The 16,905-nt window shown below is 33.0% G+C and overlaps 1 protein-coding gene across 1 annotated transcript in view; it reads left to right on the top strand.

The window, feature by feature from the left end:
* Nucleotides 1-16,905, top strand: part of MED13L (mediator complex subunit 13L) — a 359,884-nt gene that overhangs the window by 42,074 nt on the left and 300,905 nt on the right. Inside the window, exon 2 of the mRNA XM_077159929.1 lies at nucleotides 3,114-3,351. Within this exon, the coding sequence (XP_077016044.1) occupies nucleotides 3,114-3,351 (238 nt within the window). The remainder of the gene's footprint in view (nucleotides 1-3,113; nucleotides 3,352-16,905) is intronic.

Raw genomic sequence — 16,905 nt, 5'->3', positions numbered from 1 at the left:
TGCAAAGCGTATGTTCTACCACCGAACCACCTGTGTACCCTCGAATTGATTTTTAACTATAAACATCATCATGGTATAAGAGGACATATTTTAATGTAATTGAATATGTATCCATAATAGGAATTTTTCTTCTTGAATCAATTGTTTTGATATCACTAAATTGTCTTTCCACTTGTCAAACATTAATTCATAATTTAAAGCTAAGTCTTTGAACATCCATCTCATACTTCATTGAATGCTGTTTCATTGTTAAATTTACCAATAAAGACTGGTATAATGATATTTAATTTTAGCCTTAAAGTAAAAAGACTAAATTATTGTAAAATAATTGGGCATTTTCCACTTCTTTTGGCTGAATTAGTTATGATTAAGTTTGTAGCCTTGCTGTTATGTCACTTGCACTTGCATTATGTCACCTGCTAGGACAACTCTGTAAAGAACATTGAGCAGGTGGCAGCATTTTCCCTTTACCGCTGAGAGCATGGAACCACTGATAGGACATTAGCGGAAGTGCTAGGATTAGGAAACCATTCTCTTGATTGAAAGCCAAATATTTTGTCTGCTAAACTGTGCCTGATACTACAAGTGGAAGTGCTCTAGTGAGTAAATGCTGTTCATGAATTTTCATGGGCACTGACTCACCTGTTGTTTAAACCTCTGATATATGTTAATTTTCTAACTTTTAAAATATGGTAATCTCATTACTAGTGATTCATATTTATTGGTATACTTTTATTCTCCCTTCTGCTGTTTTGTCCTTCCCCTCCTCCCCCAGTTCTTTAGGCCTGCAACTCTGCCTTTAGCTTAAATGATAATAAGAAGTTGAGTCTTTTGCTTAGCTTTTCTGATTTCAATTGCCCTTTTTAATTCTTTTTATGTAGTTTCTTTCTTTGGCACTTATTTAAAAGTTGATGGATGTTAGGCTTTCTTATTAAAACATACACATACACACACACACAGAGATGTTATTTTGAAGGAACACCACAGAATAATTTGCATAATAAAAAATGGAGGTAGGATATGAATGGAGAAGGCAAAGAAAATAATACTATTATATTACTAATAATGACAATAATATCTATCTTTTGTAGTTTTTGTAGTGTGCCAGGAACTGTCCTAAGTGTTTCTAATATACTAACTCATTTAATTAATAACTGTTGAATAAGTACTGTTATTCTCATTGCCTGGATGAGGCAGCTGAGGGACTGAGTTCAAGTTATGTAACTTGCTAAGTACTTGCTGCTTATGAGTAGTATGTACAGATCTGGGATTCAAACTCTGGAAGACTGGTGCAGATTATATCTCTGCTCACATATTGAGAACAGTTTCTATTAAGCAGAACAGAGACAGCAGATTAGTACAAGAGTATACCATTCTATTATGTTGGTGAGTACTTTAAAAGATAGGCAGTTTTAGAGAAGGTTATTTGTATTGGCGGGGCTATTAATTGAAAAGTAGTGTGGTAGCACTCATCATGCAGCTTTGTAATTCTGTATCAAGCAATCTCTCCTAAGGAAATTAGCAGAACAGAATGTTCAAGGATGTTCACCATTAAAAAAAAAAGGAAGCTTATCCAGTTGTTATGGAATGATTAAATTATGTTTTCTCTAAACAATAGAATATCATGCAAATATTAAAAATGTTTTTGAAGAATACTTAGTAATATATAAAACATTTATTATAAGTGGAAAAGCAGTATATAAAACTGTACTGTGTTGTCCCAACCTTAAAATGTATATGTACAGGAAAGCAGGAAGAACATAATTATTTCTGGTGTGATTATAGAAAATAATTATGCCTGTAGGATTATGTTTAATTTTTATTTATATATATATTTGTATTTTTTATATTGACTATGTAATACTGCTATAATCAGAGGAAATCTTAAGTGGAATAAAGGGAGAGCCTAAATGATGTCAGTGCTAGCTTTTACTATGATATTCATTAAATATTAGATTCGCATTTCTAATAGTGTAAAGAATAAGTTACTGAATTTCAGACCATTTTAATTTGAATATTATTATTTTTGTGACTGTGAAGTGAATACTTTTTTCTTTATCATGAAGAAACTTTTTTTTGGTATAATATTGTTTTCTTAAATGCTTTCATTATAGTGGTTGCTTTAGCATTTTTAAATTTGTCTCAGTTTTGTTAGTAAGAGATAAGGTTATTATACTGCCCAGTGGTACTTGTTCTTTGAAAAAACAGCTTGTTGACAACAGTGATTGAGTTGGTGGGGGAGGAGATGATGAGTAAAGATTGGATGCAGAGGAAACATGGCCTGTTTGGTTCAGAATTATATTCTTAGTTTGAATATATAGTAATAGTTTATAGTTTCTTATCTAAGCTTTCGTTTGTGCTGAAACATCTTTGAAGTTTGATTCCTTAAACGTAAGATTTAAGCAACCTAAAATACAAATGTACATAATGGAATAAAGATGACAAAACAAAAGACCAAACTACATTAGGGAATTGTTGTAGAACCAAAAGCTTTTCTGTATGCCTCATGTTAAATACTATGAATAAATTACTGATAACTTTGCATCAGTTTTATTAATAGCTTTTACACTGGTAGCCTTTTGGCACTCATGATGAAGTGGTTGAATACTGCATGTTTTGTGCTTCCCTGATTAAAATGATTTAAAAGGAAGCTTCTGCATGGGAAGAAATTGAAGAAATTCTTTGAAAGAAGTTATTTCATTTTAATTCTACAAGGTGTTTTTTTAAGCTTTTACCTGAGTTCTGAATATGTTATGATCCAAATAAGGGATCATAATATAATAAATTGTTTTTACATATAAGGAATTTATAGTAAATGTTTAGGTAAATAAAATTGGTCAACAAGAAATTGTGATTATCTACTTGTTTTATTTTGGGTTTTAATATAGAGGGCTATATAGCAATCTTGATAGAACAGAACTAGTATTTTCCCCCTTAAAAATCAAGAACCATATGTTCTTCACTGGGAGAAATCTTAGGTTATGAAGTTTATTGCAAATTTTATTTCACAAGTTGTTTTATTTTTTTGGTTACATAATTAACTTGTTTTTAGAGTCATATGATTATAAGGAAAAATTAACTCTGTTATGGTTTTTCTGTCTTTCTTCCTCCAGGCTGAACTCACGGGAATCAAATGGCGTAGGTACAATTTTGGAGGGCATGGGGACTGTGGACCTATAATTTCAGCCCCAGCTCAAGATGATCCAATACTGCTAAGTTTCATCCGCTGCCTACAAGCCAACTTGCTGTGTGTATGGCGTCGTGATGTCAAACCAGATTGCAAAGAGTTATGGATATTTTGGTGGGGAGATGAACCCAACCTAGTGGGTGTAATTCATCATGAACTGCAGGGTAAGTTTTTTTTTTCCCCTTAAAAATTATTAGTGTCACTTTTTTTTGAACCATGGCAAATTCTGTAAAGGTTATTAAGACTTGCTTAAAAGAAAAATTCTGGTGTTTAATGGACTTGCCTTTCAAAAGAATGCACTCGTTCTCACCTCACTTCTTCCTACCTTTATTTTTTTCAGTTTCCCTTGTCCTTTCTGAGTCAATTTTGGGCATTGGTACCTTGTGATCCACTATTACAGGAAAGCTTATTGTGGTGTTTGGGTGTGTTGGATGGAAAAAGGGCTAAGATAATCAGTGAGTTCTGAATAATTAGCAAGTCAGTAGAATTATTTTTTCGTCGACTATGGTTGCTTTGGGTCATTGCCAGTTCAACTCTTTGGTGGAAAATAATAAAGTTATATAGAAATTTATTAGTGGGAGCCTTACTGGACAAAATCATGAGATGACATTGGATGGTATTTTGAAGATTAACATCAAGAATATGACTTGATTTTGGCTTAGCAAAATTGCTCTGCTCCTGCTTTTTATGTAATTAGGTGCTTCCAGGAAATATTAGCTCCAATGTTACCTACTTTTTAACTTCAGATTGGAAATTGGAAACTTTGCTTTATTGTGTTTCATTATTCTAAGCTGGTTTTTATATTTGCCACAGATTTATAAACTGAAAATTTATCAGTATTCTTTGGATTTCAAGGTAAAAGCTTTCACCTTTTGCCTCAGTGTTTCTCTCTAGTATGCTGAGGAATTTTGCCAAATCAGGATTAATTATGATTTTTAGTAAGAGCTTTAACTCTTTTTGATTTAGTCTCCCAGAGCCAACTTTTATCATCTCCAGATTACTCTATAGTTTGCTAATTTATGGTTAAAACATTTCAGAAACTGTTTGAAAAATCTTGTTAGTTGTTATTTTTTTTTTTTTTTTTTTTTTTTTTTTTAAGGAAAGACAGAGAGAAGGAAGGAAGGATAGAAGGAAGGAAGGAAGGAAGAAAGGGAAACATTTTTAAACATTTTCTTGTTTTATTGTATTCTGTTTCTCCGTTTTTGTTACATGGGCTGGGGCCGGGAATCGAACCGAGGTCCTCCGGCATAGCAGGCAAGCACTTTGCCCGCTGAGCCACCGCGGCCCGCCCGTTAGTTGTTATTTTTAAGGAAGGAATAAAACTAGTTTAATGTATATTTGAGGGTCTGTTCTAAAACTATAACTGCCTAAACTGATTTTCTGTCAACTTCTGCTCGACACCCTCCTGGCTTTTCTTTGCAGCTATTAAAAAAAAAAAAAAAAAAAAAAAAAGTCTTGTGCTAGCTCCTGCCACAACAGCCAGAGGGCAGTAAACCACAGTGGACTGATTGATCTGTTCACCTAATATTTCATTTGTCTGTTCAGCATAAACCTTTCTCCTAGTATTTCTTAGGATATTTGTTTTATAAATGTAAGAATCCATTCTAGGTAAGATTGTTTACTTTGCTGGTTAATCAGCAAAGTCTCAGAACTTATGTATGTCTCAAAGCTGCTTTAATTAGGTAGTAAATGAGCTCATGTAAATTAGATTTTTAGATCATCTGGATTCTGTTTATCAGCAGTTTTCTTAATAAGATACCACCTAGAAGATACTTCTAACATTTGTATTTTTCATTTAAGTGTCAAACTACTTACTTTTTGCCCTTTCAAAAAAAATTCACACTTAGTGGGGGAAGGTAACATTTTTTTTTGTTGTAGTTTCTTTTTTTTTTTCACATGGGCAGGCACCAGGAATCGAACCGGGGTCCTCTGGCATCACAGGCAAGCATTCTTGCCTGATGAGCCACAGTGGCTTGCCCTGTTGTAGTTTCTTTCTCCCTTATATTTCATGACTATTTATTACTCTCGTTTCCTCCTATGTCTTTACTCTCCATGTTGATCTTTTATTTTCTAACTTTTTGGTCTGGTCTTTATTTGTTAGCATAAGTCAACATTTTATAGTGATGAGAAAACAAAGCTCAATTGTTAATTAGGCTTATTTAGTTGATGTATTAAGTTATTTATCCATACTGACAGAACAAATGATCATTGTTCTTAGAAGTAACTTAAATGATTGTGTTGTTTCTCATGGAGTTTGTTACTGCATTGACAAAAAGATATTGGCCATTTAAATTGTATATAGTTGCTTTAGATTGCTTATATAGAATCATTAATGTGTTAGGTATTTTTTTGGTAAAGAATTCAATAGATTAGCTTTTAAAAAACTTTTCTTATTGTAAAACATAACATATATACAAAGCTAAGAAGAAAAAAGCAATAATTTTCCAAGCATACTTCAACAAGTAGTTACAGAACAGATCCTAGAGTTTGTCATGGGTTACCATTCCATTATCTCAGATTTTTCCTTCTAACTTCTCCAAAACATTAAATGTTAGAAGGAATATTAATACAGTGATTCATTCAGGAGTCGTACTTTTTTGTTAAATCCTATTTTCTCTGTTATACCTCCTCCTTCTTCTTTGATAGTTCTCCCAGTCTGTAGGGATCTTTGGGCTATGTCCCTCTTGACTTTTTCATGTTGAGAGTGGGTGAGATTTACTTCTTTTTAAATTGGTTTTAAAATTACAGAAATATTGCATCTTAATTAGAGAATTAGGAAAACGTGGAACCGTCAAATGAAGAGAATAAAGAAACAAAATCCAGTAGTCTGAAACAGAATTTTAGTATTTGGTATTTCTGTGTAAATGAAATTGGTATCCTATGGTTTTGTAACTCAGTATTTTTCACTTAATAGTATATCATGAATGTTTTTCCATGAGAATGAATACTTATTTTCCTTCCTTTTGAGGACCACAACATTATAAAATGCTCATTCCTTGTATAACACCAGGAAAGCGTTAGAGTGATGAAACAGTTGTAGCTGCATTGAGAATGTATCTTCTCTTTTTAATATTTTGAATTTTGTGAAAGATATTAAATCAATTCATATGAAATTGCCATTTTTGGAGTAAAAGTGGTGGAAGGGTAATTTTATATTGTTCGAACTAATATTAGTAAATATTTGAAACTTAGAGAAATGAGTGACATGAAGACAATTTAGCTTTGTTTCACGTGAGGGGGAATATGATAGCACGATCATGAAAAAAAGGACAAAAGAGGAGTATTTTAATTTGTAAATTGAGAATATTTTGGGATCTATTTCTATTTCATTCTCTAATATAAATTAGAGACTTAATTTTTGGGTAAAATGTAACAAGAAGCATGAATGTACCCTTATTTGAAACATTCTTTTTTTATGGGGACTTTTACTGTTCCTTAAAATGCTTTTTAGAGATGCTATTTGGCATTTCCCTTTATCTTTGCAGTTTATGCGAAATAGCATACTACTAAGAAACCCTATAGTAAAATACAACCATCTTGTATTTAACTGTATAAAGCATCTCCATAAAAAGAGTGATTTCACAGAATACACCTACAGGTTAGTTTAAAAATGTTAGTTTTTTTTGTTTCATTCTTGAAGTTGCTATGAGGTAGTCTAAGACATGAGAATGCATTTATAGTCTGTCCTTGCCACTTGGATAAACATGTGAGCTCTTGTCAGCAGAATTGGCTGTTTATTATTTTGTATAGCATAGTGGTTCAGAGTGTGAGTTTGCATATGTTTGGATTTGAATTTTTGGTCAGTCACTTACTAGCTGTATATGTATCCTTGATCAAGTTGTTTAACTTACTTTTACCTCAGTTTCTTCACTGTACTTCGGGTTATGGGGATAAAAATAATTAATATAGTACTTAGAACACCATATAGAGCAGTTAATAAGTGACTGTTACTATTGATGCTATTTTTTTGCTTATTTATTTATGTTTTATTGTGTAATATAACATATATACAAAGTAAAGAAAGAAAAAAGCAGTAGTTTTCAAAGTACTCTTCAACAAGTAGTTACAGGACAGATCCCAGAGTTTCTCATGGGCTACCACATGATCCTCTCAGATTTTTTTCCTTCTAGCTGCTCCAGAATATAGGAGGCTAGAAGGAATAATTATCTTTTTATCATCACAATCGACCTTTTCCCCCCTTTTTTGTGAAAAGTAACATATACCAAAAAAGCAATGAATTTCAAAGCACAGCACAACAATTAATTGTGAAACAGATTTCAGAGTTTAGTATGGGTTACAGTTCCACAATTCTAGGTTTTTACTTCCAGCTGCTCTAGGATACTGGAGACTAAAGGAGATATCAGTTTAATGATTCAGGAGTCAGATTTGTTTGTTAAACCTTACCTTCTCAGTATAACTCCACCATCACCTTTGATCTTTTTATCCCACTCTTTAGGGGTATTTGGGCTGTGGCCATTCTAACTTTTCTTATTGGAAGGGGCTGTCAATAATATGGGATAAAGAGATGAAACTAACTGATGTTCTGGAGAGGCTGAACCCTCTACGTTTCAAAACTTACCTGGTCCAGGGACCCATCTAGAGGTTGTAGGTTTCTGGAAAATTACTCTAATGCATGGAACCTTTGTAGAATCTTTTATATTGCTCTAGGTGTTCTTTATGATTGGCTGGAATGGTTTTGTTGGGGTTTGGTACCTTTTGATAGGTAGCAATGTCTAACTGAAGCTTGTGTAAGAGTGACCTCTGGAGTAGCCTCTCAGCTCTATTTGAACTCTCTTAGCCACTGATACTTCATTAGTCATACTTCTTTTCCCCCTTTTGGTCAGGTTGGAGTTGTTGATCCTACCATACCAGGACTGGACTCATCCCTGGGAGTCATCTCCCATACTGCCAGGGAGTCTTTCACCCCTGGATGTCATGTCCCATTTAGGGTAGAGGGCCGTGATTTCATTTGCAGAGTTGGGCATAGAGAGAGTGAGGCCACATTTGAGTAGCAAAAGAGGTCCTCCAGAAGTAACTCTTAGGCATACCTATAGGTAGACTAAGCTTCTCAGCTACCTACATAAGCGTCCCAAGAGTAGTCCTCGAGATCAAGGGATTGCCCTATTGATTTGGGTGTCCCTATGTTTGATACAGTATCAGGGGATTCCCTGATGGTAAAGTTTAATAGTTCCATATTTTTTCTCAAGGACCTTGCCTATACTTTTTGATTCTCTGCTCAATATATTCTAGGTTGTATCCAGGTATTACTTTAAGCTATACAGGATTAAAGGCCCTCATTCTTACTCTGGGCTCCCTCTGTTTTAGTTCTTCAAATGAGCTATCCAGACATGTTGACTTAGATTATGTGCTGCAGAAAATTTGGGTTCTGGCCAAAATAAACCTTTCGTCCTTTGGTCTCAAAGAGTAGATGCAGTTCTGAAATATAGCAATGTCTTCCTTACCCCTGTGTTCTGAATTATCTTAATTCTGACCTGATCAGCTTCTGTTAGGCATATATAAAACGTCCTCTCAAAATCCAGAAATAATAATTACCACTCCACACTAAATGTGTCTGCTATAAGAGTTTACAATCTAGGGCCCTGCTTTCTTATAAGCATTTTCTAAAGGAGACCATACCATAGTTGTTCTTTCGTTTCTGGCTTATTTTGCCTCACCAAATGTCCCACATGTTCATTCACATCGTTGTTATGTCTCATGACTTCATTCCTTTTTGTATAACGCTGCTATTATTATGAGGTCAACAGCTATCTCATATTTCAAAATTATAACAGTTTGGCATATTTTGCACAATTGGTTCTGTTCTGTATGTTTAATGCTTGCTAATATCTGTCAAGTAATGTTTTAAGTATATGTTTTCGTTGAAGTAGTCATTTTTTTGAGTTTGAGGTTTTTCTTTTTTCTTTGTTTTTTTTTTTTTTTTTTTGCATGGGCAGGCACCGGAAATTGAACCCATGTCTTGGGCATGGCAGGTGAGAACTCTGCCCACTGAGCCACAGGCCTGCCCTTGAGTTTGAGTTTTAATGTTTGGCTGGAATAACTGGGAATAAAGAAATTAAGAGCAGCAAAGATATTCTTGCTCTAGACTGTGTCTAGACTAACACCATAAACAGAATTCATATCCACGTCAAAACTGCATTATGAAGATATCAGTACCTTAAGATTTGGCTCTGTTGGTTCCCTTTAAGTTAGAATTATGACTTTGTTGTCTTCTACCCATAGTTTTGTCAAAGCCGGGCACTGGCTAAGTACTGAATTTGTGTTGTATCCATCCATGGGGTGAGTCTGTTCATTCTGGGGCCCATATGAGTGCTTGCAAGTATGGGTCCGATTATAGGGGTATGATGTAATCCCTACCTTTGATAAATTTATTGTCTAAAAAGGCAAACACACTAATATGTATAAGGCAGAGAACACCAACTATATAGGGACTTGTAGTAGACTACTTTCTCAATGGGCAGACATTCAGTTCCAGGACTGGTGCATCAGTGTTACATAAACTGATGACAGAAGCCCTGTGACTGTAGTGCTAAGGGTAGATAGCCTTCCTGGTTTCTGGTCCATTTATTCAACCTCTGAGATTTGGCAAGAATTGTGATCAGAAGTGATATATAAAATGAGGAGCTCATAGTTTCATTGGGGAGGTAGCTAAATGACTCTATGATACATTGAAGTATATGCTGTGAGTGATTTAAGTTTTGGAATTATGGAGAAGAATCAGATTTAGCCTTGAGGAACAAAAGGAGGGGATATGATGGGGAAGCTCATTGGAGGTGAGGCTTAAGGTGGGTCTTACAGGGTAAGTGGGAGTAATCTAGGTTGGAGTTGAACATGTCCTACACTGAGGACGTAGCGTGTACCAAGGCCTTGAAATAGCAACTTGTATAATTCTATGAAGAGCAGGTTTGTCTGCTCTTAGGATAGTATATGAATGAGATAGGATAGACTGAGAGGATGAAAAGTTGGGCCACATGCTGGAGTACACTGAAGATGAGTGAGGAATTTGGATCTACTTAGATTTTGAGGACTTGTAAGTTTCTGATTAGGAAAGAGATATAATTAGCAATATTAACCCAGCAGAAATATAAAGATAGATATGAGCAGGAAAGCCATAATATTGTAGTAAATTATTTTATTCTAAATTGGAATATGAACATAGACATTTGTTTATTCTAGGGTACAAAGATTCACTTAAAAGAATACCAATGATTATGAACTGAATTTTATATTAATAGTCTTTGTGAATTTTACTTTATTCAGCATTGTTCTTTTTTGGTTTGCTGCTTTCATTTCTACATTTTTTAATTTGAATTTTATAGATCATTATGGTACACTAAATTGACTTCCCCTAATCTACCGAAAATAAATCTTCTATACTTATATTTGACTACTTCACTACCCATTAGTCTGTGACGGGGAAGACAGGCAACCTTGAAACCCCAGTGTGGTACTAAGAGCAAGCACAGACCTCTAGGCATTGGATATGACTTGTCCATATCTCAAGTCCAGAAAGAGAAGCATCAGATACAAGCTAGTATGTGTTTAATACTGATTTTTTTTTATATGAATGAAACCCATCTTGTGTGGTTCTAGCATAGAGAGCATAGTATTGCCCTCTCTGAAGGCTGACTTATAATAAATATGCTTAAAGTTTTAAATGCTTGATAACATGAGGAAATTGAAAACTCATTAAAATAAGGCATTGTTATTTCTGGTTTTAATTCTCAAGGGGATAGAAATATACCCCTTATTTTGTATATGTTCTATACAGAAACTTATCAATAAATGTGCACTGTCTTTATTTTTAAGTTGTAATTATCTGCTGTTCTATTCCTTTTGATTACTATTGATAGACACATGTAGATTGTAATGGTATTACATTTGTCCACTTCTTAAAACCATTGTCCTGCTATCACTATCAGAAGTCTTAGAAATTAGCTTTATTGTCAGTGTAAGGGCAGATTGGCAGTGGTTTTATGCGTTCAATCATTAAGCATTGCCTTCTCCCATTTTAAGGAGAGCTTCCACCTATGCTAGGAGATGTGGACTATTGCAAAAATAGTGACATTAGAGAATAGGAAAACTGTAGGTTTCCTACAGTGACAAATATAAGGTAATTTAAAACAGTTGAATGCTACTGTTTATATCATTGAACTAATTACAAGCCTCTTGAAGAAATGGCCATTTTCTGAGGATGTAAGAAAGCTGAGAGGAGAGAAAGCAGTGGGCAAGCATTTCACTAGTATTATAATTGTTCATCAGATGATGGGATTGATGTAATCTTTGTTTAGAGATCACCAAGAAGCTTCTTATTTTGAAAAATGTTTGCACACATGTATGCATATACCTTTTTTAATGGCTAAGCCATTTGAAAGTAATTTTCAGACTTCATGAACCTTCACCACGAAGTATTTCAGCATGTAACTTCCTATGAGAATATAGAACATTCTCCTACAAAACCATAATCCTGTCATCATACTCATTTTAATCAACCCTGTAAATGGGTTAATACTCAGTTGAAATGAAAAGTAGTCACTTTCTGGAAAATGACAACCCTTTTTACTTATAAAATTGACAGAAATGAAATGGTCTCTGTCGTGTATTTTGAAAATTTCTTTCAAAAGAAAAAAATCTGAACCCTAGCCATCTTTTATGCTGTTTTTGTATGTTTTTTTCCTTCCGTTTTTGATGGCCAGTTTGTTATTAATTGAAATTAATGTCTGACCAAATTGGAAAATAATTTTTTTTCGTCATTTGTATTTTGTTTATTTTCCAAATACAGAGTTCTGGTGATTTTGAAAACAGGTGAATTGTATCATTGGTAGCATCTAGGCTCTTTAGGGTAATATTTTACCTATCAACATTTACTTCACAATACAATGGAAATTTTATTAGATAGCATTAATAATTCTTGAAAATAAATAAATTCTCAAGAATTTATTTCAAAGTGCCTGAAAGTAAATTTTACTTTATTTTTCATATTTGCATATTTGTTATTTTGTGGATAGCATAGAAGAATACATTTATATTTCATAAGAAATAAGTATTTTTAGGGAAAACATTCACTGTTAAATGTTAACTAGCTCTAAATAGTTTACAAAGTAAATATACTGGGATCTGTACTATTCAAGTCTTTATATAAATGTTCTGATTCTTTTAATAATTATACTGCTATTCTATTTTCCTATATTTTGTTTTAGAAGAATTAATTTGCCAACGCTATAAAATACTAATAATTTTTATGTATGATGATCATCTAAATGATTTTAGTACATACTTTCTGAAATATTAGATTTAATAGATAATTATATCCTGGAGAGAGAAAATTCTTATTAAGGCTTTGTTAAGCAGTAAATTCATTTTGTAAGATCACGGTAAGATCATAATGACTTTGAATTCTTTCATATGAAGAATTGAAAAAGATTTAATGAGTTAGTTGGAATTAGTAAGCTAAATATGCTTGACATGGAGAGAACAAACTAAAGTCTAACTTTTGAATGTACATAAAGTGATGTGTTACCACAGGCAACTTACTGAACCATGTAATTAGTTTTTTCTATTAAAGATGAGACATTTATACTGAGATTGTGGTAGCATGTAAAGGGGCTTATATTCTAATGATATGCAAGTTAAATAACCAATAAAAATTATGACTTATAGACTGCCAACTTAGGGGAAAATTAAACCTAATCACTTGATTCGGGGTGATGGTAGTTATTATGTATTGGTAAGTTTTGGTACTATGGTCTAATCTTTTTTGCATTAGTATAAAGTCACCGACTTGAATAGAGTAACTCTGTAAAATCCTCATTAATGACGCATTAGAGTCACCATGGGAATGAATAGGGTTGAAAATTAACCAAAAACTAGAGGAGGAAATGTTACTTGGTGTCTCATAAGTCTTTTTTTTTTTCCTTGATATGTAGGTAATTTTAGTAGTTAATATATAGTAACTGATATATAAGTATTGATTGTAGTAATTCTAAGAATAGAATATTTGATCTCCCCTCTGTCTATACTTTATTTCAAAAGCTTGTTCTTTGGTATAAAACTAAGATTTAGTAGAAATTCTTACACATTAAGGTGATATAGTTAAATATTTCTTTGCCTAGTTAAACAGTTACTTTTGTTTTACCTCTTGTTCAGGGAGATTGATGTAAGAATCTGAATGTGGGACCTTGGAGAAAAGTTTAAATATCAGTAGAATTTCAGGCCTAAATAATTAAAAAAATTATTTTTTTGAATATTAAAATTGAATAGAGAAATATAAATTATATTTGTATACAACACCTGTTGCTTTGCTGTCAGATTCATTGCTGACATATTCAGATGGCATTAGGTTGGTCTTACTTTTTAGAGTATTTTATATAGAAGATGAAATAAAAAGTTCCTAAAATAAAATGAGTTTTCTTAGGAAAGAAAGAAGCAGGCAAGGGATCCTGGTGGTTCACCAACAGTGAATTTCCTGTCCTGTTATACTCTCAAGTTTAGCATACCAAAAAGGAAACTGAAACTTAAAAAGAGTCCATGATTTATTTACTCAGTCATGTCGCTAGTAGCAGTGGAACCAAAACCCATATTTTGTACCTTTTAAAATTGAAGCCATTATCTGCCTTGAAGTTACACATATCATGAAACTCCGTGATTTTGTGGTATATAGTGAATATATTAACGTCACCCAACCACTTTAAATAAAATACACTTAACTAGACAATTCTGTTGACATCAAATAAAATCTCTTTTCTGAATTTGCAGAAAGAATACTGCTTGCGTAATTCTGAACAGAGGATTTATCATTTTTGGTTTAAATGTCCTCTGTCACATTTGGCAAAAATGTTGATTGCTATAGTTTCAGTTCATGCTGTTAATCTGGATCCTCTGAACTAAGCACATACTAAATTGATAGCAGAGGAAGTAAAAATGAAATAAATAGTTTTTCAGGGTGTGTAAAAAGATAGGAATACAACATGTTTGAATATTTAGAATTGATATGATACTAACATTTGCTTTAATACCATTTCTTATTGAGGCCCAGATCTTGAAAAATTAGAAATATATACAGTATAGTGAAAGAACAGGATGATTATTAGTTGACACAGGAGGAGATTGCTGAGGCTACCTCTTTTTAAGTGACGTGGTCTCTGGACATTTTTATAGAATGGTAGGCTAAACCCGTTTATAGACCTCTATGCTTAACTTTGATGTAATTGTTTGAAAAAGTATTTACAGATGGTATACATTTGGTTTGTTTTAGGATGCTTAGTAATAGGTATTAGAACTTAATATACACAGTCATAAGTAGCACGTAGATTCATTTTGAACACAAAGATATTCCACTTCTTTGTGTTAAGATTTTTCATTCTTTTAAAAAATATTTTAAATGGTAGAAATAACGTTGGTAGAAATATATTTATTTTCCTAAAGTATCCATGTGGTATTGAAATCTGTGTTAATATGTGTTTCTTAAGTACTACAGAATCAGGGAATTGGCTTTTATTGCTTTAAGTATTTCATGACTGAGTTGCTGTTGGATGTTACCAAAAGAGATGCTCTTTGAATATCATTATGGCTAGAAAGAGTTTGATGATTTTCTTTCAAGTTCCATCTGTGTAAATATTTTTGAGCAATTTTCCACAAGTACTGGGCCACAATCCTATTTCTTATAAATCAAACACTGATAAAATGTACTTTGGTATAATTGGATCTTGTTTTGAGCCTACCTCTTTCATATTGTGATTTGGCAGCGAGTTCAACAAAATAAGCATTTTCTTCTTGAGGCCCATCTAGGATTGAGCTAAAGGGCTTCTACAATATCCACGTGATCATACAATTAGTTCCTTTTCTTTTCTTTTCTTTTTTTTAATACTCTGATAGTATGACTGAAATGAACTGGTTGCCAGGGTATTGTGATGGAATAATATTCTGCAGTTTGCTGTTAAATCATCCAGCAGAAACTGGCTTGATTTGGAAAATTTAAGAATAATACAAAAATTGGGTGAAGATGAAGAATTGTTGTGCTAAAAAAAAAAGATCATGTGCGTGAAATAGTAATGTCAAGATTAGAATGTTAACAGATCTGTGTTTGTCATTTGTGACTTCTGTCTAATATAATGTCGTGTGCAAAATAACTTCTGTTTTAAAAATTACTTTTGTTTATTTATGTGTTTGCTAGCCCCAGGGAAGGTAAGACTTACTGGTAAGACTTATTTCCTACTGGTGTGAGAGAAAGTAAGCCTTCAAGAAAATTAAGTATTTGTGTAGTGGCTGCCTGAATAAAGAAAGCATGAACCTCTTCAAGATGAGGTCTCTTCATTAAGATTATTTTGTTTTTTTCACAGGTAATCGTGAACTTGCTTAAATATAAGCTATTTTAGTGTTTGCTGTTTATAAGAAGGCGCGTTGACACTGAAATATATTTAGTGTAAAGGAGGAAAGAATTAGATGCTCTCAGTTAAATTTCAGATAATGTATTTTTAGCTTATTTTGAAAGTAGCCTGGTAGATATTAATAATGGAAAGGATACCTGTCTCATTCTTTTGTTGTTGTCTTGTCTTTTCATCTAAATTTTTAATTTTCGGGGGTTGCAACTTTCTAAGAATGGTTGGTTGGATGCTTTTGGAAACATATTAATGTATGTACGACCTTTGTCTAATGAGCATGTTGTATGTAGGTAGGTAATGTTATGTACTATTAATCACAATTTTAAATGAGAGTATAATACTTGAATGATTAGAGAAAAAGTATTTACTGCTTCACTTTCTTCTCAAAATTCTTCTGGATTTTCTTTAATTACTTGTATAAATGATTGGGTTTATAGATTCATGAGAACAAATTAATCATGACTCTGATTGTTTAGAAGGGAATAGCATCTGTTGATAGTTATTCCTATTATGGAAAAATTTGTCAAGCTGTTTCTTGGTTTCATGAAGAGTACAATAAAGAGGGCTTTTAATTTGAGTAGCAAATGTGGCTGGGACAATTATCCTCATTGCTATGGTAGACTTCATTGACTTCATTAACCAAACTTTATTACCAGAACTCAGGTAGCCACAGCCTTCACTTAAACCGATTTAAATGTTCACCCCCTGTTCCCAATAAGCACATACTATTTATGAAAAAATAAGGTTAAATAACTTAAATATAGTGATATCTGTGATTAGTCCAGATAGCCACAGACATCTGTTTTATTCTCAGCATGGTTGGGACAATGTGCCAGAAGGCACTCAGGAGAGAAAAATGTTTTCATGGGTTTCCAGGAGTCAGTATTGATACAGCTCAGTTGCCCAAACATTTACATGTATAATATTTTATAATAATAATGATCAAATAGTGTATATTATATACATTATAATGATCAAATAAGTATGTATAATGATAATATAATAATGATCAAATAATCAAGAATGTTTTAAAACATTCTTCAAGCTTTATAAATGTAAACTGTCGCATTTAACGATCTTTTATATTACGAATTAGCACTGTTTATTCAATGGATATTTATTGAGCCTGTATTGTGTTAGTTGCTATGCAGAAAACAGACAGGAATCAAAAACCTACTCTGCTTTTCAGGAACTGACAGTCTAACAGATAACATATGTACATAAAGCATTGTTGCAGTGTAGGCAGTAATGTGTCCTACAAGGGGCACACAATAGTATTGGAGTTGTATGGAAAGGGGCAAAGTGTTGAGGAAGAGTTGA

Source organism: Tamandua tetradactyla, chromosome 5 (assembly GCF_023851605.1).
Source record: "Tamandua tetradactyla isolate mTamTet1 chromosome 5, mTamTet1.pri, whole genome shotgun sequence".
Taxonomy (NCBI): Eukaryota; Metazoa; Chordata; class Mammalia; order Pilosa; family Myrmecophagidae; genus Tamandua; species Tamandua tetradactyla.
The sequence above is the reverse complement of the archived record's forward strand: the minus strand, read 5'-3'. Positions and strand labels throughout refer to the sequence as shown.